Here is a 22,982-nt window from a genome sequence, read left to right on the forward strand (position 1 = left end):
GGGGACTTTTACTAGACTCTGTCATGGCTGCCCAGACCATCACTGAGGCGGCACATTGTTTCCTTGTCGACACCCAGGATTCTTTGTCCCCCATGTCTCGATTAAATCCGATCGTTTTGGGTGTTAAAGTGGTGTTCAATGTCAAATTTCTTCTCATCACTGAAAACGAGATTTGGTAGCGTGCCATCCTGAATGCTAGAAAAAAGAATCTGGGATCTTTGGAGTCGTTTATCAACAACTTCAGCAGAAAGGTGTTGTTTCTTGACATGCTTGAATCGAGACATCTTCACGTCCTTTCGGAGTACAATTGACATGGTCCCACACGACACTCTCGACTCTTTAGCCAGATTCTGGATGGATCTCTTAGAATTCCTCCTGATCTTTTCTTTGATGGATTTAACAAGTTTAGGAGTTCTAGTTATTCGAGGGCGACCTTGCCCTGGCCTATTCTGAATGTCTCCAGTCTCTTCAAAACGTTTTAAAGTCCTCCACACCAGCATTCTGTTCACTTTCAGGCTCTTACAGATATCCTTCCTTGAGGTTCCTACTTTAAACAGCTCAACAATTGCAGCCCGCTTGTCTAAAATACTACTCCTGGTTATATTCTGGTATCTGAAAGAGTAAAGATTCATGAATAAGTGTCAAAAATAGAGGAATACCGAGAATAATGATTAAAATTATAGTTTGAAATAGACTGTAATGCTAAATATTGATGACCCTGTATAATATATATATATATATATATATATATATATATATATATATATATATATATATATATATATACGCACATAAGGTTATGGACAGAACATAGGGCCCGAGCAAAGCCGGGCTGAACTGCTAGTATATGTATGTATATATACACAAACATACTATCAGGCCACCCAAGGTTGCCTGGTCATAAAAGTATGTTTAAATATATTTTAATTTCGTATTTATTATGATTATAAAGTCGATTCTCCATTGGTTATTATATTGTAGTCAACCTGTAGTAGTGCCCCCCCCCCCAGCATGACCCAATCATAAAATACGCTTTAATAGGATATTTTATTTCATGCAGATTTCGTATTCATTATTATAGAGTCAGTACTCTATTGATTATTCTATTGTACCCAATATATAGTACTAATTTAAAAAAATTATGAGAAAATGATTTAAGTGCCATCAGCTAGAATCGAAACCAAAACATTGAGCTCTCCAACCTCATTTGTTATCATCTGAGCCACATCCATACATATATGAAACCTTTAAAAAATGATGTTGTTAAAGGTATAAATGTATATTTAAGCATGCGTAGAAGTAATATGTTGAGTCGACTTATGCCTGCCAAGTTCCAATTTTCTTCAACTTTGACTCCTTAACGGCTAAAAATCAAATCGAATTTTTTCCATGGAAGATGGAGTTCAACAAAATACGCCTGAAGGAGGTTGGAGGTTGCATCGATCGAAACGTTGTGGAAATAACACTTAAGGTAAGAACAGTAGTCTGAAGAATCCAAATAATACAAATAATCGTTCCTCGTCTCCAAAATTCAGAACCGAAAAATGTATGGCTTCGAACCACAGGAGAATGCAAAGAGATATTGAAAAAAAAAAAAAAAAAAAAAAGTTCTGAACGGGAAGAAGCAAATGACCGAAGTAGATTGACATTGTTAGCTACACAGTATTTAAATGGAGAGAACTTGAATGCCTACTGAAGAGAACTTGAATGCCTACTAGACACTATCCTCGAGTGTCTAAGGCCTCTCTGTACAGGGATTTGTCAGAACAACCTGGTATGAGGATACTTTTCCCTAGAAGTAAACCCTGATCAAATATTCAAAATCACATAGTATTTGTTGCCCAAATAAGATATCTTCGCTATGATTAACCCACATTAGCTTTTACGAGGAATGGTGCATCTTCTCCAAGTGATCTTACCTCAAGTAACAGCACAAAGCTGGATACTCCACCAGACTAAATAAATTCTTGTCCTGAAATCCAGTAAGACCAAGAGACCAAAACAAAATATATACTACAAAATATGAAAATGGTTAATTGGGGGAGAGAAAAATTCTGTTCTTTTTTTTTTTTTTTTTTTTTTTTTTTTTATTACATTTTCACCCCAAACAAGGCACATTGCCACTTTGGTGTAGGGGGCTACTATCAGGGGAAACATCTACTGGGGTACTATGTAGGGATTAGGGCAGCGAGATGTTGGTTCACGTTGCACTTGAACTTATGCATGTCAGTACAGTTGGGGAAGCAGTGACCTGGAATGGAATTCCAAAGTCTAGCAGTTCTGGGGAAGAAACTACTGGAGTAGAAAGATCTTTTACATCTAGGGATCTCTACAGTGTGGGGGTGGGATTTTGCAGCTTGTCGGGTCTGTCGAGGGTGTTCACGTCGTGGGGGCACAAGTGCTTGCAGTTCTTCAGAGCATTCACCATTATAATACTTGTAGAACAGGCAGAGGGATGCAACGTTTCGACGATGGGACAGAGGCTGAAGTTTAGAGGCCAGTTTAGGGCCTATCAGATTTGCGACTCTCTTTTGAACCCTGTCAAGGAGCGAGAGACTAGTAGCCGATGCACCGGCCCAAATATGACAGCAATACTCCATACATGGGTGAATAGTGGCCTTATAGAGGTACAGGATACTTTCGGGTGTTAGAAGTTTTCTAGCACGGTAGAGAGAGCCCACCTTAAAAACTTTAATGGGACAATCGAATATGTATTTCATATAGAGTTCAAAGTGTTCAGGCAGTGTGCATCTTGATTTCTGAGAATTTCGACTGCAGTAAAATGAAACAAAAATATTTAAATAAAATATGCAGCTTCTATATTTATTTATCCATTTTAAAATTGTAACAGTTTAATTATTTTCAAAACAATCCTCATCTTCTTACTGTAAAAATGATTGTCGGTTAAATCATTTTTTTTTCAAACGAACGAATCGAATGTTATTTTTAAAAAATGTATTCATTTAAAATTGTACTCTTTTAAAATGGGTAAAATCAAAATTCTTTACCTTAGCGACATCAGATTAACTACCAATCAGATGATCTTCTTTTTTTTTTTTTTTTTTTAATAATGTGTCTGAAACGTGATAACGTGTGTTTAATATGAAGTGTCTTAACATAATATACAGATCACGTGTATATTATTAGCTGGAAGCCCGGTGTTGCCCGGTCATACAATACGTTTAAACATAATATCCTAATTCATGCAGATTGCATATGTATTATTATAGAATTAATTCTCTATTGATTATCATATATTGCGAGGAATAATTTGCACGGTGGATTAATTCGGAAAAAAAAAAAAAATAATGATAATATCGTTCATCAAATTCCGTCTGTGTGTGTTTACAATATCACGTCAGCTGATATTTGGGCTTGACGATGAATGCCTCGTAAAGTCACTTCTGATTAATGTTTAGTTTTTAAATATGCAAACGAAGAAATGATTTGCGGGAATTTTAAATGGCACCTCAGCTTTTATCGTAAATTGAATTAATTAATGAGAAAAAATAAAATTATGAGGTACACCCTGGCTTGAACAGGGGGACCATTCGATCTGTAGTTGAATACTCTACCACTGAGTTATATCTCCAGATAATAATAATTGTTTTTTGCTTTTTGTTTTTTTAAGAAGAAATGATTTTCTGAGAATTGAATCTCCCTGGATTCGCTGAGAATTATCTCCCTTGGCTGAAACAACTTAAAGATTCTTTATTATCTATAAAGAGAAAACATATTTTCAAGATAGGAATTTTTTTATTTTTGATACTTATCGGATCAATTTCAGCACAGAAAATATAAAAGAACACTATCACACATATACATTACCTTTGTGTGAAATTTGCAAAAGATAGGCTCAGCCGTTTCGGAACCTATGAGAAAGGAACTCTCTCTCTCTCTCTCTCTCTCTCTCTCTCTCTCTCTCTCTCACACACACACAGTGACTTTATTATACAGGGTATCCAAAAAGTCACTGAAGGGTTAAAATCTGTCATTTTACCAATAATGATTATTTTTTTCTCTCTATTTCAGATATTTTACTGATAATATTGTAGAAATTAATTATGTATAGCATTGAACAACCAACGCAAGTTGTAAAATTGTTTTACCAAAATCAAGCAATGCTTTGACGACAACATTATATCTCTCGCTATGGCAATGTCAAATGGCCACCACGTTCCCTTGACTTTTTCTTGTGGGTATATCTTAAAGAAAGTCTGTTAACAAATCCTAAACCCTGCAAGAATTGAAAGAAAATATCAGGAACGAAATAAGGGAGTTAAATCGTAAGCCAGAGATTCTGCAATCTGTCATGAATAATGTTTTCGAAAGAGCACAAATATGCGATGCTGAAAATGGGCAATATTTCAAAGACATTATTTTTCATAAAAGTACCTGGAAATAAATGTCATTGTTTCAACGGAAAAAAATGAGTCGGGTTATTAACTTGTCTTCTGTTCCTTTCAATGTAGACTGCATAAAACGTGTGGGTTCTGTGACTAAATCTTACACTATAATTACTGGAATGACAGAGACATCATTTTTAAGATTCTAACCGTCCCTTTAAGTGCAATTTTTGTATCTCTCTTGCACTTGGTTCAACGGGTATATATTTGCCAGGTAGTTTTTGAAGTTCTGTTTCATGAGTTGGTTGCTCCTATAATAACTGAAATACTAGAAATCTACCTAAGATTCCAATTTCTTTTCATGTTATACACATGACCTTGGTATTTCGTTATCTTTACCATTTCAGCTTTGTTAAACCCAGCATCATTAGAGACACTAACTTCTAAGACTGCTTCTTTTCTCCTTCTTGTCCCATATCACTGTGTTAGGTTTTCGTGGTAAACAACTGATGATCCCTACAGTAATGACGTAAATTCGTGGTAGAAAGCAATAAGCGATTACAAGAGATTAATTGACTCCCGAGCAAAAGAGTTTTCCAAGAAAGGATTTGAAACTAAATTTCTTTTTCATGTAGTTTTAAGGGTTGAAAAACTTCCAAGATAACCCCCTCTTTGGGTAGAGCACTGTCGTAAATAATTTCACCAGCTATTTAATTGGCTGAAAAATGAAACGCTCACTGTTTATAAACAAGCGGTTAGAGCACTGTAAAAGTGGTGGACAAATGTTTGGTTAAATAGACATTTGGCGAGATAATTTACGGGCGCCGCTCCCGGTCGATCGATAGAACTGCGGACTGTCAACACGATGGTTCTAGGTTCAATCATCGGCTTGGGAGAGGTGCTAGTCTAGCGGCACTGATGAGTTGTGATACGAAACAGGACTGTATGTCGATGATGACAACTATATATATATATATATATATATATATATATATAGACTTGTTTGTAATATACTGAATTTTACTGGGTTCGTATAATTCAGTAAATTTTCATATACCAATGAATTTTAAGCTAAAGAGAGATGACTTAAAAAGTAAGCTACAAAATTATCATATTTCATAATTGAGCATTAATATACTGTATTAACAAAACCAAGACTTCAAAAAAGGAATTGATAGCAACAAAAAGTGCATTTCATTGTAAGTTACAATTGTTTCAATACCGGTTGGACAATTTCAAGCATTATGACGTTTGAAATTTTTCACATAACCAACCTTTCTTCAGACTTCTTGAATAAAAAACACTTAACAATAGAACATTATTTAAAGAAATTTCCCTTAAAGGAAATGAAGCATGCGAAAACATTTATCCTGGACGCAACCGGTCTTGAAACAATTGTAACTTACAATGAAATACACTTTTTGGTGCTAGCAATTCCTTTTTTGAAGTCTTGGTTTTGTTAACACAGTGCGTGTGTGTGTATATATATATTGCCATCAACACCTTGATTTTGCACACACAGTATATATATATATATATATATATATATATATATATAGTAAGCTTGTTAAAATATGTGGCAATTAAGCCTCATAGAATCTTTCACATTTCATCCCATAGAGACTCGGCAAAATAAAATGTAATATATTTTCATAACTTACTACCTAGCTCTACTAGTCCATCGAGCACTGTTGAAGCTAATACTGAAAATCGATACGTAAAATAGTATATCTCCTTATAACTTTTTATGTGGATACATGAAATTATAATTGTGTGTGTGTGTCTATATATATATATATATATATATATATATATAATATATATATATATATTAGTGATGGGACGATTCCATTTTTTTTTTTTCCAATTCCGATACAATTGCCGATTCTGATTCTTCATAAATCTCTATATATTTAACTGTAAAATAGTTATTTTGCCCAGATTACTGTAAAAACACACTTGCGGGGCTGATCTACAGATTTTAGTTTTAATGGAAATTTAAAATCAATAAATCTATTTCATTTTCTCATTACTATCAGCAGTCGAAGATGTTTTTTTAAAAACAAAATCCAATAAAAAAGGATGATTAAAATAATTGTTTTGGGAAAATAGCCACAAATTTTTCTGATACTTATACCCCCCAAAATTCTGATTTTTATGCTTTCGATTAATCGTCTCAACAATATATATATATATATATATATATATATATATATATATATATATATATATATATGAATAAAAAGGAAAAACCTAAAAGAGTAAAAACAAAAATAAAATCAACGTTTCGTCCCTATTTCAGGGGACATCATCAGGATTTCTAGGCGAGAATGTACAGGAAGACAGTCATATCACATGCGAAAGAGAAGTTTAGTTCTCTTTCTGTACTAGAGAGTTTTTCTCTTTCTGTACTGGAGAGTTTTTATTCACATAACGTCTAAAGCATCGTTTATATCTTGCTTTATTTTATTCATATGTATATATATATATATATATATATAATCAAAATTTAGGTATTTAAATTTTGATTTGAAAATCTTCAAATATAGAAATTTTTATTGTTTGGAAACCAAGAATACAATTTAATAAATCTATTTCCTTAACCCATGAGTTTTCGATGCTTATTCATCTCCTCAGAGAAAAAATATTAGCAATTTTTTTCATTGGTTTGCACCTCATTTGCTAGAAGCAATAAACATAGAAAATTAAATTCATTAAAGTTTAAAAAAAAACAAAAACATTTAAGATACATAGAATAAGGGAAATGGAAATTGAGGCAGAAAAAGGATATTGTAATTTAAATCCAGAATGAATGCTAAATCATTAAATGAAGAATCCTGGAAGTGAGGAGGTAAAGAATTACTGGATTTGCATACCAGTAGATATATTTCATTTCATTATTTTGAAGTGTGTGTATATATATATATATAATGTTGCTTTGGATTATCTTCCAATTACGCGATTCCTTTGGAATTTACTCTTGCGAATGGAAATTTAACCAACTTTCTTGGATTCTGCATTTTTGGATTTTATCGTCATTGGATACTTTACCCTTCACCACACTAACTCATATTAGCTTTTACGACGAATGGTGCACCTTCTCCAAGTGATGTTACCTCAAGTAATAGCACAAAGCTGGATACTCCACCAGACTAGATAAATTCTTGTCCTGGAATCTAGTAAGACCAAGAGACCAAAATAAGATATAATACAACGTATGAAAATGGTTAATTGGAGAGAGGAAAATTATGTCTCAACTTCTTTATTAACTCAGTGTTTGAGAAATAAAGAACTTAAGTGGAACATTCGAATATCTATGTATCTCATATAGAGTTCAAGTGTTAGCCCCAGGTTGTGGGCCCCTTGATTTGTGGGAACTTCGACTGAAGTAAAATAAAACAAATAAAATGAAATCACTTTTTTATTCGCCGTATTCCCTCTGCTTCATTTTTTATTATCAAGTAAGATCTATGACTTACTCGTAGTACTAAGCTAGCACGAACACTCGGATTTTGCATGCAAAAGTATTTGATGAAACAACAAGTAAGTCAAAGATCTTGCTGTTTCATCAAATACTTTTGCAAGCAAAATCCGATCCCGCATTTTGCTATATCCTACCCTCTGATGAGAAGGAAAGTATTTCTTTGAAACTCCACAGATTAAGGACTATCCACTTATTTAGTGTTTCCTTTTTAAAATTAAATATGTTTTTAACTCTTTTTCAAGGTGTCTTTTAACATGTTTTATTAACTATTTATATATAAACAACATGCTAATGAATGGATTGACGATGATAGTTACGGGCTTTAAAGGCGGACGAATAAAAGATATATCTGCCTTACTTAAAAAAATGCTAGTTTTATTTTTGGTATCTTTAAACCCCCACCCACTATTTTTTCTGATGAGGAGAGTTTGTTTTATAAAATCAAATGATAAAATTATTGCTCAAGACGTATTGTCAATCTGAATAAAGACATCATTTCCGAAACGATCGTACAATTTATTTATTTTGTGTGTTTCTTCCTTTTGAAACCGATTTTTAATTATAAATTATGAATCATTTTGCTCAATATTAAAATAGCTCTAAGATATCTATGCTTATCGAGCTTATTACAACGAACAAACCGATGAAACCGATTTTTAATTTTTAATTTAAATTCAAAATTATGAATCATTTTACTCAATATTAAAATAGCTCTAGGATATCTATGCCTATCGAGCTTATTATATATCTACATTACAACGAGCACTGTTTTCTTTTAATTGTATTAATGCATTTACTAATACATTAAAATAAACTCCGCTCTTTAGACTGTTTGTTCTAATTCCCTTATATATATATATATATATATATATATATATATATATATATAATTATTTCATTGAACAACAGGGATGATTTCTGTTTGTTTCCCTTGCGATCTATTTTTTTCCATTTGGCAAACCAATGTTTGAACTTTATTTTAAAGTGTAAAAAGAAATTTGCCATAGTCACAGCCGTTTCCGACTTCTACAAGTCTTCTTCAGGCGAATGATAACTTAAAAATTGTTAGATAAATTTATTGAAAACAAAAAGTCGATTAAAATGGTTTAAAATCGTTAAAAGCACAAGTGTACCCTCCCCTCCCGCCGTCATATTGAGCCTGATTGATGATCGGTTTGTTTATGCAAATGAGTAAGGCTTTCATGATGAGAAGGCACAGGTCAGAATCTGAGACAGCTAAAATTGCGATGTTTTTTTTGTTTTTTTTTAATGTTTCCAAATTCATTTTTGAAGGTGTTATGTGCTAGGAGGTGTTGGTAGATGAAGCTGTTCGGGAAGACAGGTGACATGTAAGTCGGCAAGATATACTGGTTCTAGTCATGCCGATGTAAGAGTTGTTTTGGACACACATTCTCCTATAAGACATTTAAAAGCATACATGCCATTGCTACGTTTTTCATAAAATTGTCGTCGGGTGTCGAGTTATTGCTTATTAGTAAATGAATTGTTCTAAATTGGCCCACCAAATAGAAAAAAAAACGGATCGCAAGAGAAACAAACAGGAATTATCTGCTGTTCAATGAAATGCGTATAAGAAAAAAACAAAATGCTGCCCAAATTATATGTATACTTCTTACTGACTTTGTCTCAATGACCTCAGCAAATAAGGTGTAAACCATTACAACTATTTGCCAATATTTTCTCCTCTGAAGAGATGGTAGATATCGAAATCCTATAGGATAAGGAGTTATAATATTTTAAATATATTCTTTATCTTACATAGAAACATTTCACGTCATAAAGTTTTTAATTCATTAAGTGACTAAAATTTTATATATATATATATATATATATATATATATATATATAAATCACGATATTGTAAAATTAAATTCACAATATTTTATTCAAAACAAGGAATACGAGAAGAGAAAAATTCCTTATTCCATGGAGTTTCAAAGATAGGCTCTTCTCCTCATAGGAAAATCATTAGCAAAAGGAATAGATAGATAAAAATTTAATTTTTGTAGGTTAGCACAATTTTTGAAAACGGTAGTTATAAAAGTTTTGGAAGGAAAGTAAAAGTTTATAGGGAAAAAAACTACTCAGCAATGTCCAACAATTAGTATTGAAGAAAGCCAGTGAGAGTATGAGGCTCGTATTGGGTAGATCCAATAAGAGATGCAAAAAGGTTTTCTTTGGTTTTGCAAAAAATATCCAGGGATGAAGAAATATCTATATAATCATTAAACAAATGAGGATCTACAATCGATATATATATATATATATATATATATATATATATATATATATATATATATAATCTCGATTGTAGATCCTCATTTGTTCTACTTATTCATTTATGTTTCTTACATTTTGCTTTATTCGTTGTTTTGTTATTGTTTATTTATTTTATTTATTTTATTTTTTTCGTTTCGTTTCTGGCAGCTGTTCCCATCACATTCCAACCTTTCTATCCAACCTCTTCTCAGCTCTTCAGAATGTTAAATAAAGACAATCTTCTTTGAATGGAAGCAGATGTGCGTTGCCATTAATATGAATAAGTAATTTCATCTATGCAAACTAGAATTATAAGCCCCCCCCCGGGGCCTTTAGTTTGGCTGGTATCGTTTTTTTTTAATTTTTTTTTTTTTGTTTTTCTTTTTTGTTTTTGTTTTTTGTAGAATTATTTCCTTTCGAGTTTATATATATATTTTTTTCTCCAAGCAAATTTTCATTTTGCAAAAATATGTCTTTAAAATTTTTCGATTGTTATAAAATTCGAAAAATATTTTTTTTATATTATACTGGGCGGGGGTCGATAAAAGTATTACCCCAAACAAAACACTTTTAAGTCCCTTTACAAAGATTAAAATGAAGATATAATAACACTAAACTGTATGTCTAGAATCCTTATTTTAATTCAGATCAAAATCCATTACATGGTTTTGAGTCTAGAAAATAGTTACAATGTAAAGCCTAAGCTTAAGGAATCTTAAGAATAAATCCAGAGAGTTTGCAACCTAATGCAAAACACAAATGGGTGATTGTACTCATTAGATATTCTTAAAATTCATTTAAAATGCTTGATAGAAATTGAAATTTGGGAAAGATTTATTTATTAGCGTCGAATAATGTAGCTTGGTCCCTGGCCTGGGCAGAGGCTATTTTGGAGCGTCTTTGTGTGTAGCCAAGAAGCACACCAACATTTAATAATAAACTCTCATGCTGCTTAAATATATTTTAACTCATGCAGATTTCGTGTTTATTATTATAGAGCCAATTCTCTATTTATTATAAAAAATACACAATATATATTAGTGATATTAAAGGTTTTAAAAAGAAATATCACTTGGGTGCTATCAACTAGAATCGAAACCGAAACATTTAGCTATCAGATAAGTACTGTATTAGTTACGACATGTGATCCGACAATTCTTTACAGTTTCTTTGCATCTTATCTAGATTTAAATGTGATATATATATATATATATATATATATATATATATATATATATATATATATATATACACACACACTTATTTGAATTTTATAGAGGGAATTAGACGTAGTCTAAAGAGAAAAGTTTATTTTAATGTGTCAATACATTAAACTAATCTTGCTCATAATACTGTGGATATATAATAAGCTCAATCGGTATATTTCTCCTAGATAATTGTATCCGAACCCAAAACACGGAAGCAGGCACACAAAATTTCACTGAACAACTTAAAACAAATTTCCTAATAAATCTCAATAAGGTCCATCTACCCAAATGCTAGTTTTATTTTGGTGTCTTAAATTCTCCTCCTCCCTTTTTGTGCTGATGAGGAGATGAATATTCGAAAACAATTATTCTCAATGATTATTATCAGTTGTAAATAAAATGAATATTGTTTCCGAAACGATCGTACACTCGATTTGATTTTGTTTGTTTTTCCTGTTGAAACTGATTCAGAATTTATAATTATTAATCTTTATAATCAGTATTTATATATATATATATATAAGATTCAAGCCATCAAGGACGTTTCGTAGCGCAAAATCAATCACTACATTACTATATCAATCAGTGAATATATATATATATATATATATATATATATATATATATATATATATATATATATTGTATTTATTTGCTTCCTCATCAAAGCAAATTAGGCACAAGGCCATTTTTAATGTGGGGTAAAAACCAGCTCTCCTAAAAGTAGGCAAAAAGAGGGCACTCTGGTTACCAAAAATAATAATTGTCCTAGTATAGAGGGTTTCCCCTCCATTGACTGGTACAAATTATCTTAAGTGCAGCATCTTCAGAACAGATACTACACTTTGATCCCGGCCCGAAGGCCAAGAACAACAGAAAAAAGGCAAGACAAAAAATAATATGCTCTTATTTTCGGATTTTCCTTAAGCACTCTGCTGGATCTCTTTTTCAAAACAAAAAAAATCTAATATATGATCTGGCTCCCTCTCTTTTATCTCTCCCCCTCTATATCTTTCTTGCTATTTTACACTGTCACTCTTGCTCCCTCTCACTCTTATTTCTTGCTTTCTCTCTTTCTTCTTTCTTCCTTTACTTTTCCCTCTCTCCCATACTCTCTCTCTCTTTCACTCTTTCTCTCTCTTTCTCATCTAGACTCTAGTTTGGCTGGCCTCATTGTGTGAGCTAACTACTACTCAAGAGAGACCTTATTAACCTATTCAACAATAGAGCTTTTGAATTTTTTTTTCTTTTTTCTTTTTTTTCAAAGACTTCAAGCTGGACAATTAGTTGTATCTGAAGTGTTAATTAGATGTGCTCGCCTACAAACAGCACAACTCCACAGACGTTGTTTCTCTTTCTTCAAAACTTTTACTCATCCGCACTGAACAAACGAAACTCTTTGGCCTCGGTCGATTCTTATATATATATATTTTTTTATTGCATTCTGAGATTTGCGAAAAGAAAGTTGTGCTCGGATTCTTCCTCTTTTAAGGTTAGTGCACTATTTATGTAGGTCTTTCTTACTTTCTCTTTAAGGAAGAGTTCCACTTTTTCAACTTCTATATTTTAAAATTCTGTATGTTTTATCACAAAGTGAAAAAAAAAATTGTTTTTCTTATAGTACATTTAACCCAATTTCTGTCAACTTTCTCATACCAGCCGAGGTTCAACTTCACATCCTTCAGATAACCTAGGGGTTATCCTGAACCATCAGATTCTTCTTTGCTGGATGGGATATGCTTCACCTTTGTCCTATGAAGTACACTCTCCCAGGCATTAACACCTCCACTAGGACAAATTTTATTTCCAGTGGTTGAGGTTCATCTTGGCACCATTCTGATCACCGAGTTTGCCAAGAACGCCCAGATCTTTAACCAGGATGAGGTTAGTTCCGGCTCTATCCTAGGAAGAACATCCTCACAGGCATTTACATCTCCGTGATGACTGATTGTTTCGTTGCCAGTGGTCAATGTTCACCTTGGCACTATTATGGTAATCTAGGGGGTATCTTAGACCATATGAGGTAGATGCAGCTGTGTTCTAGGAAGTACATCTTCCCAGACATTACCATCTCCTTAAGGACAGTTTTATTTCTAATGACCGAGGTTCACCTTGGCACTATTCTGGTAACCTAGAGTACATCTTAGACCATCAGATTTAAGATGAGGTAGATTCAGATACATCCTTCCAGGTATTACCTCTTCCTTTGGGATGAGTTGTTTTATTGCTGGTGGGTGGGGGTTTACCTTGGCACCATTCTGGTAACCTAGACTCTTCTTTGTCGGGATGAAGTATGATCTGGTTCTGTTCTAGGTGGTGCGCATTCCTATTACCTAATCCTTAGGAAAAAGGGTGATCTTCTATTTCCGGTTACCTGAGGCGCCCCTAAAGGGATATATCAACAGGTTTGTTCTCATCTCAACAATTTTTATCCTTGAACAATGAGGGAGGGGGAGGCTCACCTTCTGGCATTGTGCCTCATATTGCTGCTGCAGTGGAAAGCCAGTAAATGCCAGCTGGTTTTGGTTGGTTGGTTGTTTTTGTTTTACGGCATATCAACCATTTTCAGGTTATTTAATGCAAAATCCAGTGATTTTGAAGAAAACATTTTTTTAATAGAATATTTTTATTTATTTATTTTATTTTTTTTTCAAGTCGGTTTCTATTTAACCTATAGTTGGGACCCTAACAGGTACTACCACTCCGGGTCAGAGTGGACCTGGGACCAATGGTAATTAAATGGTGGCTCCACACTCCCTAAAGCCTGCAAGCTGGAGCCTCACCATCGGATATAGTTTAAGGTCATATCCAGGACAATGCTGATTTTGGGGTGAGGATCAATATGTAGTATCTGTTTTGTCTTTTCTCAAGCGGCTATACCCCCAGGCATTACCTCCCCCTATGGAAGCTGCAAGATATTTATTGGCTTTTATCTTATCCTTTCAGAGTAGAGAAGCGTGTATAATCTCAGTGATTACTTTTTGTCAGGTTTCACCATATATAAAGACTTTGTATGTGTGTATATGCATATATATATATATATATATATATATATATATAAGCTGAACGTCTGTGTGTGTGTCTGGTCATGAATAGGCTCCTATATGGTTGACTATTATAGAAAACTAATCACATATAATGATAGATGTATCGAGACACAGGAATGGGTATGTTTGATCTGGCATAATGATGATTCATTAAAATTGCAGGGTCTGCATACGCGCTTAGTCCACAAAGTATGGAAATAAAAACAATTAAAAAATAAAATAAAAAACGTTTACAAGTGTTTTTGATATAGATGTACATAATAACATTTTGATAAGTATGTTTTAACTTAAATAGGGATGGTATAATAAAATTGTGGGGTTTGCGTTCGCGCCTGGCCTCCATAGAATGGAAATAGGCACCAACTTTAATAAAGACTTTTCATATCTATCTGTGTAAGTATACTTTGATAATTATGTTTCAGTTCTTCTCTCATCGCTCAGCCGGACACATTTCTTGACTTTGACCCTCCAGGAGTCACGGTCTGTTGCTAAGGATTCGCGGTCAGCAGGGTTGATGTGGCCGGATTTTAAGTCCGTTTTGCACTCATCCTTAGTTGGTCTGCTGCGGGCTGAAAGCTCGCCATACAGGATGTCTGTGCGTATTCGGCTATACTGCATGCGACCGATGTGCCCCAGCTAGCGCTATATATATATATATATATTCTATGTAGCTAAAATGATTTAAAAACTTTTAAAAACATTTAATTTTCTATGTTTATTACCTTTAGCAAATTAGGTGCAAACCTTTTATAATATTTTCCCTCCGGAGAGATGCATAAATACCGAAAACGCATGGGTTAAGGAAATATAGTTTACTATGCTGTATTCTTTGTCTTGCATACAATAAAATTTCTATATTTGAAATTTAACTTTTTCGAATCACAAATTTTAAATTCCTAAATTATGATTTATTTGCTCTATCTAGTATATTGAGCAATTTTATTTAACTGTAATAGTCTTATATAAAATATTTCATCCAATAATATTTTTGTAAGACCGATATTCACTGGATTTACACACCAGTAGATTTATTCTATTTCATTATTCTGAATTATATATATATATATATATATATATATATATATATATATATATATATATTTAGTTAGCTGCTCGTAAAATACACTAAAATATAATACTTTAATTTATGCAGATTTTGTATTTTTAATTATTGTGTCAATTATGTATCGATTATTATATATTATATTGTACCCAATATTTGGTAGTGATTTCAAAAGTTTGAAAAAAATGATTTAGGTGCCACCAACTAAAATCGAAACAACAACATCTAGCACTCCAGCCTTTGCTGTTATTGTTTAAGCTATCGTCAGATGGATAAGAAAATGTTAGAAATGAACCAACTTTAATGTATAAATGTATATATTTGCGCATGCATACAAATAACATGTTTAGTCGACTTATGCTTGCCAATCCTAACTTTATTTTCAATTTTGATCCCTTAGCAGCTATTTTTACTAGCTAAAACCCCCCAGAAAGAACAGTCTGCAAAATATGCAATCATTTGACCCGCTTCACACTGCTCTGTGACCTTGCGGGGGGTGGGGACGCGTGGCTATGTGTGATCGTAAAATATGCTTAAATATATTTTAATTTGTCCAGAATTTGTATATATTATTATAGATTTCAAAAGTAAAAAAAGTATTTGAGTGCCATCAGCTAGAATTGAAACCGAAAGCAAAACTGTAGCATTCAAAGCTGGTGACGTTACCACTGCACCAACATGACACACATATGAAATTGTTAAAAATTTCCCCTAGCTCCGCTTTGCAACTTTTAGTTTCAGAAGAGATAGTTTGAAAATATGGAGACAGACACAGACATAGTCAGTTTTATAAATTAGATATAGATATAAACAAGTAAACAATGGATTTTTTATATATATATATATATATATATATATATAAGCATCATTACTTATCGAGGCCAAAAAGCTACACGAGGATAAGAACTGATAAGTTTGTCAGGTGGACAATACAATAACACTGGTGATTGAAGTTGGGCAGAATTTGATTATTAAAGAGGACGGTTTTTTACAATGCACTTGTAAACGATCATGTTGTAGTCAGATGGAAAGCAGACCCACGGTATTGTGTTCTACAGATGGGTAGTTCTAGGAAAGAAACTCTGTTCATGGAAGCTCCATTTAGTTTTAGGCACAGAGGAAGAAAGGGAAACTATTGACAATGGTTGTTCATGGAAACTCCATTTAATTTTAGGCACAGAGGAAGAAAGGGAAACTATTGACAATGGTTGTAGTTAGACGAGTTTTTGTTGTGCATTATTTTAGGGGGGACATAAATTAGATTAGAATATGCTAATGAGAAAGCAGAGAAAGACTAGAAACATCTCTTCTGATCCAACAATGTTTGTAATGTTTCTGCATTTTGAGATGAGGATGTATTTTGCATACTATTTGGATTCTTGGAACTGCTGTTCTCATCTTGAGTGTTATTTGCACAATGTTTACGAAGATGTAACCTCTGACCTTTTTCTAGTATCTTGTCGAACTCTGGAGCCTTTCTGTCGAACTCTGGAGTCAGCATGGAATTTCAAATAGAAACCTTTATTCATTCTACGAGGATAACATGCTTTTGTTCCGTCAGCCATGACTGAATGAAAGTCATCTGCAATTCACAATTGTATTTTGAGTGTGTCACCCACATTAAAGATTGAACCTTCAACCTCCAGAAGAGTGTAATTTTCAACAGAATTTTGCCAAGTAATTATAGAGAATAACTGCAAAGTTTGACAAGATCAGAGGTTACATCGATCAAAACAGTTTCTATTTTTTCTTTTCTTTTGTATAATTTTTCTATTAATTTCTGTTCTTTACTTTCTATTCAGTCTGTAAAGTATATTTTTATCTTTTATTTCGAGACTGATTTTATCAGGCCAGTTATATATATATATACACACACACACACAGTAATAAATAGTGATATTTACAATTAGAAATAAGTTTAAGACTCCTAAGATTTGTACTAGAATTGTCGGCAAGAACCTGTTGTGCAGTGGTTAGAGCAATTGTAAAAGTGACCTTCTCCTGAAGGTTGAAAGTTTAATTCTCAGTGTGGATGACCAAAAACTACAATTGCAAATTACTTATGACCTCTACCCAGTCATGACTGACGGAACCCTTATGAAAAAAATAAAGTTTCGTTTGAAATTCCGTTCAAATTCTCAAGTTCGACAAAACGGAGGTTACATTGACTGAAACGCTGTGAAAACCACACAGGAGATGAGAATAGTGGTCCGATAAATCCAAATAATATGAAACTGGAAGTTATCATATGAACATCTCCATAACTCTCTGAAGGTTTGAATAGTGAGATTCATTTTGCTTTAGAAACTGTCCTGAAAAAATTGATCTAAACTATAAGAGAATGGGGCTCCTTCAGTCTCTAACAGACTATGGATACCCACGAAGGGGTTCCTGCGCATGAAATTTTTGTGGCAGAAGGTGCGCAATCTCCAACCACACCTCTCCTGAGTCGACATTGTTAAATACCAGTAGCAAGTGAAGTGTATGTACAGGACAACTGAAAACAAATGCTGAGATAAGCGGAGAGCACATACAATGTCCAAAATTCCCAAATAGTCACCCATCTGGTACTAACAAGGCTCAATGTTGCTTAACTTTGGTGATCTGATGAGAACTGGTGTGTCAGCGCAATTATGCCGTAAATATACTACAAGAGCCGATTTGAGCACTTTAAAGGTGGTGGCGGGTGTCTATTTAAATAGACATTCCGGCGAGTTATTTACGGGCATCAATTCCATGATCGAGTGGGAGAACCGCCGACTGTCAACACGACGGTTCTAGGTTCAATCGTTGGCTTGGGAGAGATGCTAGTCTAGCGGCACTGATGAGTTGTGATACAACGAAACAGGACTGTATGTCGATGACTACAAATATATTTTATGTATATATATATATATATATATATATATATATATGGAACTTTATGTGTGGGAGTTCATTCCCTATGGACTCCAAAACGGTGGGGTAGACTTTTAGGAAATTTGACACAAATGTACTTTATGTGCCTGGCAGTGTCTTCGATAAGTATCAATAACCAATAGCTGAAATAACTTGATGAAAGAAGGAACAGGCGATTTTGACCAAAGTTAAGACTTTTATACAACCCATCTCAAGTGCATTTGAGGAGTTTTATGACCACACAAGCTGAAAGGCCCAACATATAAAATCAACAGTGACAAGGTGAAAGAAGCGACCTTAGAAGATAGTGTCCGCAATGAGGCTGGGTTAAACAGTTCAGAGGGAACAGATAACGAAATACCAGAATCTTAGGTACGACATGAAAAGAAACTGGAATCTCAGGGAGATTGCCATTATTCCAGCAATTATAGGAATAACCAAACTCATGCAAACTAACTTCAAAAACTACCTGGCAAATATACCCGGTGATCCCAGTGCAATAGAGATTCCAACAATTGCACTTAAAGAGATGGTTAGAATCTTAAAAAGATCTTTCGGTTGGAATGTATGAGATAACGGATGCTCCATCCACAGCTGCAAAAAATTAACAAAAAAAAAAAAAATAGGAAAATGAAAAAGCAAAAAATAAATTATTTATATTTTATAGATTTTCTTTTTCATGTCCATCATTGCAGACAACCTTGTAGTGGGTGGGTGGTCAGCCGGTAGGCCTCGTGCCAGAGGCAAGCTCCCCAAACAAAAAGTCTTTAGGGATTCGTCCATCATCCATCCGGCTTAGATGACCCAGACATCTGGTCATCAGGATGGTATACATGCTGGGCATCCGTGTTGGTGATACGGTCCTGCCAAGTAGTCTGCAGATGGAAAATGAATAGCAGATGCTCAAAATCTATAAACATTTTGATTCCTCCCTGTAATTAAAAATTCACCAAAATCAAGAAATTTACCAATTTTAATGAAATTTTCAGTATTTATCAAATAATGACCACGGAATATAATGAACCCATTATTTTTATCTGAATCTTCATGGAAATGTATTATTTTGTTTAAACAAAAAATACCTTTACTAAAGTTATGGTTTTCAGCAGTAAAAAAAAAAATGAATTTATTTTTGCTTTTTTAAGAAACTAAAGCATCATAAATTTAATAAAAAAAAGAATTAAAAATTAATTTTTTAAGGAAGATTACGAAAAAAAGCACCTTAAGTTTGTATTAACAAATTCGATATAACTCAAAGAAAAATTAATTTCTCAAACAACCGTTATTATCATTGAATTAAGCATTGCTTTTTTAATTTTTTTTTTTTTTTTTAATATTTTCACACAAAAATTCTAATTGCAAAAAATATTTCCTGTTTTTTGAAGATTACATGTTTCGCGTAATTTTTATATGTAAGATTCTAATATTTTTCTTACCTGAATGAATGTGCAATCTTCAACAACATAATTTTTATATAATCTTGAAAACTAAAATATTTAAAAAAAAATTAAAAGCAGGAACACAGAAAAATAATGAAATTAAAAAAATAGTAAAAAAAAAAAAAAAAGGTCTCTCGGTTTGGAGTTTCAGATAGCAGGTGAATGTTTGGCATCCGATAGGCTGCCTCATTCCCAGCTAGATCAAAAAAGAAATCTATAACGTAGAAACCAAGCGGCATATTTATATTCTTCTTCTAAGGAATGCAAAAGAAATAAGAAAGGCTTGCGAACACCTAGAACGTGTGTCGAACGTCTGGCCAAGTCTTCAATGGACAAGTGCCGTCAGAATCTCTGACGAGAAACGCCAGCTGCAGTAGAAGCAACAACAACAATAGCAAAATAACAACAGAAAAAAAAAAAAAGGCAAAGAAAGTTTTTTTTTTTTGTTTTGTTTTTTTTTTTGTCTTACCAAAAAGTGGCAGTGTTGGCACTGCAGCCTGCTGTGTCACATCTGTTTCGCAGAGTTCCGAAGAATGTTTTTCTCGAAACATTTATCTGAGCCGCTTAACAGATGGACATCCATAATGATTCTTAAGAATGGCAGCGGAATGTCATTTTGGTAAATCAATTTTCGAAACAACTTTACAATGGGATTCCGTTTTGAGTAATCATTAGACACAGGCGAGCAATACGAAGCGAGATGCGCATGCTTGTCTTCCTCCGCTCCACATTACCAAAACTCTTTGATATCGCAGTTCTTGCTACCAATATTTGTGGTGGGTCGGAAAAGGGAGGCGATGAACAAGCAAATGTCATAACTGACAGTTCACAAAAAAGAAAAGCAGATTCTTTCAGCAATTAATGAGTTTAGAACTTTATTTTATTTTATTTTTTTTTTGTTTTTTTTGGGGGGGGGCATGGGGGGTCGCATTAAATCTATATATCCATAAAAGTTAATATGTATGTGTGTGTGTGTTCCGTTTTTTATTTTATTTTTTTTTTTTAAAGAAATTTAATGTTACGTTTAATACTGGGCAACGCCGGGTACATCTTCTAGTCTATCTATAAAAGTGAGAATGTGCGTGCGTGCGTGTGTGTGTGTGTGTATGAGAACACTTCTCAACCTATATACTCAACGAATTTTTTATGTACAAACTTGAAATTTGGTATATATGATATTCAGACACGTGGAAAACTTTTTACTCGGTTCTTTCATCCGGAAAGAAATGCTGCTAAGGAGTCAAAATTGAAAAATTGGTACCTGGGGGGGGGTATCAGATTTTTATCTGTTTGTCAACTGTTTCACAACTGTGCATGCGCGAATCGTTCACATTATGTTAAGAATAGGTAGGTTTGAAAACACTTTCTAAAGATTGTGTCACGCTGGCCTAATGGTTATCGTACTTCACTTACTATCTTTAGATTTTGATTTCGATCTCAGCTCAAGTATTTTTTTCTTTTTTTTTTACTAACAAGAAGTGAACTGTTTAGAAAAAAATCACATGCACATGTCTCAGTTTATTTTATTTATTTATTTTTGCTTCATTTTTTTTTTTTTATTAAGGAATTTAACAATACGTTTAATACCGGGCAACGCCAGACACATCTTCTAGTCTCTAATAAAATAAGTTCAACAAAGAAATACAGCTCAATTCATAATTTGTAAATATAAGTTTCTTAATTTTTTATATGAGGATTAATAATTCGCATTGTTCGGATTATTCAGACTACTTATCGAATATCAAATTACTAAAGATTTCTATCCAGTCATCACTAGGACTTAGACAACAGCATATTTTTTTCATTGTTTTGACTCTCGAGTGTGTATCCGTTAATATCTTATGTTTTGATATAGAGTGATGTTATTCTCGATTGATTAACTGTGTCTGTGTCGGATATATACTCGAGAGTCAAAACAGTAAAAAGAATATTCTGTTGTCACAGCCCTGCTCATAACTGACGGAACGAAAATATGCTAACCCTTTCACTTAAATAAAGAGTTTCACTTGAAATTCCCTGTAGATTCCTGAATTCGACAAACTACATCTGAAGAAAGTCGGAGATTACATCGGCTGAGATGTTGTGAAAATGACACTTGAGATGAGAACAGTAGTTTGAATTATACAAATTTACTGTTTACGCTTCTGAATTTTTTTTTTTTTTTTTAGATGTGGATTGATTATTCATATTATTTGGATTCTTCGGACTACTGTTCTCATCTTGAGTGTTATTTTCACACTATTTCGATCTACGTAACCTCCGACCTTCTTTGGGTGTATCTTGTTGAACTTGAGAATCTTTCTGTCAAACTCGGGAATCTACATGAAATTTCGAATGGAATCCTTTATTTAATCCACCGAGGGTACCATGCTCTCGTTTCATTAGAAGTTCTGAGTAATTTGCAATTGTATTCTAAATATTGCCTGCACTAAGGATTGAACCTTTAACATTCAGAATAGTGTCATTTAAAAGTGAATATCACGAAGTACTTTATCCGTTACGTCATGAGTCCTTGTGAACAATTCTAGTATGAATTTTGGGAGCATTAAACTCAGAATAACTCGTTGAAAATTTGAATAGACGTCTTGAAGGATTTCTATTACCAGGGGAAAGGTATAACTCAATCACTCGACTAGCTAAGAGGTTAAACTTACATGAAGGTCTGGGGACTGACAGAACCAGGAACCGTGTGTGCCATGCTCAGATTACTGTTTGATCCCATCCCAAAGTCGGAGAAACTAAGGTTGAGTTTTTGCATTTGTCCAGAACTGCTTTGTATTTCTGAAGGGTAGAGCTATTACAGATGTGTTTCTCTGCAGGACTGAGCAATTTCTGCTTCATGTTTGTGGAAGTCAGAACAGTTGCGGCTCTACAGGGAACATGAACTGGAATATTAACATTGAGAGCATTACCTAGACTGCTGCGAAGAAGGTGGGCTCTCTCTACCACACTAGAAAACTTACACCTGAAAGTATCCTGTACCTCTATAAGGCCACCATTCACCCATATATGGAGTACTGTTGTCACATTTGGGCTACTTGTCTCTCACTCCTGAACAGGTTTCAAAAGAGAGTCGCAAACCTGATAGGTCCTGAACTGTCATCTAGGCTTCAGCCTCTGTCCCATTGATGAAATGTTGCATCCGTCTGCCTGTTCTACAAATACTTTAATAGTGAATGTTCTGACGAACTACAAGCACTTGTACCCCCTCGTCGTA

At 33.6% G+C, this 22,982-nt stretch overlaps 2 protein-coding genes across 11 annotated transcripts in view; one reads left to right on the forward strand and one right to left on the reverse strand.

Moving 5' to 3' along the window:
* Positions 1-22,982, forward strand: part of LOC145248838 (protein c-ets-1-A-like) — a 423,966-nt gene that overhangs the window by 28,771 nt on the left and 372,213 nt on the right. Inside the window, exon 1 of one of the 10 annotated variants that reach the window (XM_080110551.1) lies at positions 12,793-12,810. The exons of the other annotated variants lie outside the window; for them this stretch is intronic. The gene's annotated coding sequence lies outside the window, so the exon portion shown is untranslated. Of the gene's footprint in view, positions 1-12,792; positions 12,811-22,982 lie in introns of those variants that run through there. 10 annotated transcript variants of the gene reach the window in all.
* Positions 102-22,523, reverse strand: LOC145248701 (uncharacterized). The gene is made up of 2 exons (XM_080110356.1): positions 22,420-22,523; positions 102-612 (listed from the first exon to the last, which is right to left on the reverse strand). The coding sequence occupies exons 1-2, from the start codon at positions 22,521-22,523 to the stop codon at positions 102-104; spliced, it is 615 nt and encodes a 204-aa protein (XP_079966482.1).

This window comes from Euprymna scolopes, chromosome 27 (genome assembly GCF_053919585.1).
Source record: "Euprymna scolopes isolate OS-2025 chromosome 27, ASM5391958v1, whole genome shotgun sequence".
NCBI lineage: Eukaryota > Metazoa > Mollusca > Cephalopoda > Sepiida > Sepiolidae > Euprymna > Euprymna scolopes.

What these genes read in the sequence shown, in the direction of transcription:
- LOC145248701 (XM_080110356.1), bottom strand. Translation starts at nt 22,523, where the DNA reads ATGCAAAAACTCAACCTTAGTTTCTCCGACTTTGGGATGGGATCAAAC. An exon ending in GTCAGTCCCCAGACCTTCAT is followed by an intron (nt 613 to 22,419) that starts GTAAGTTTAACC and finishes TTACTCTTTCAG; the next exon opens with ATACCAGAATATAACCAGGA.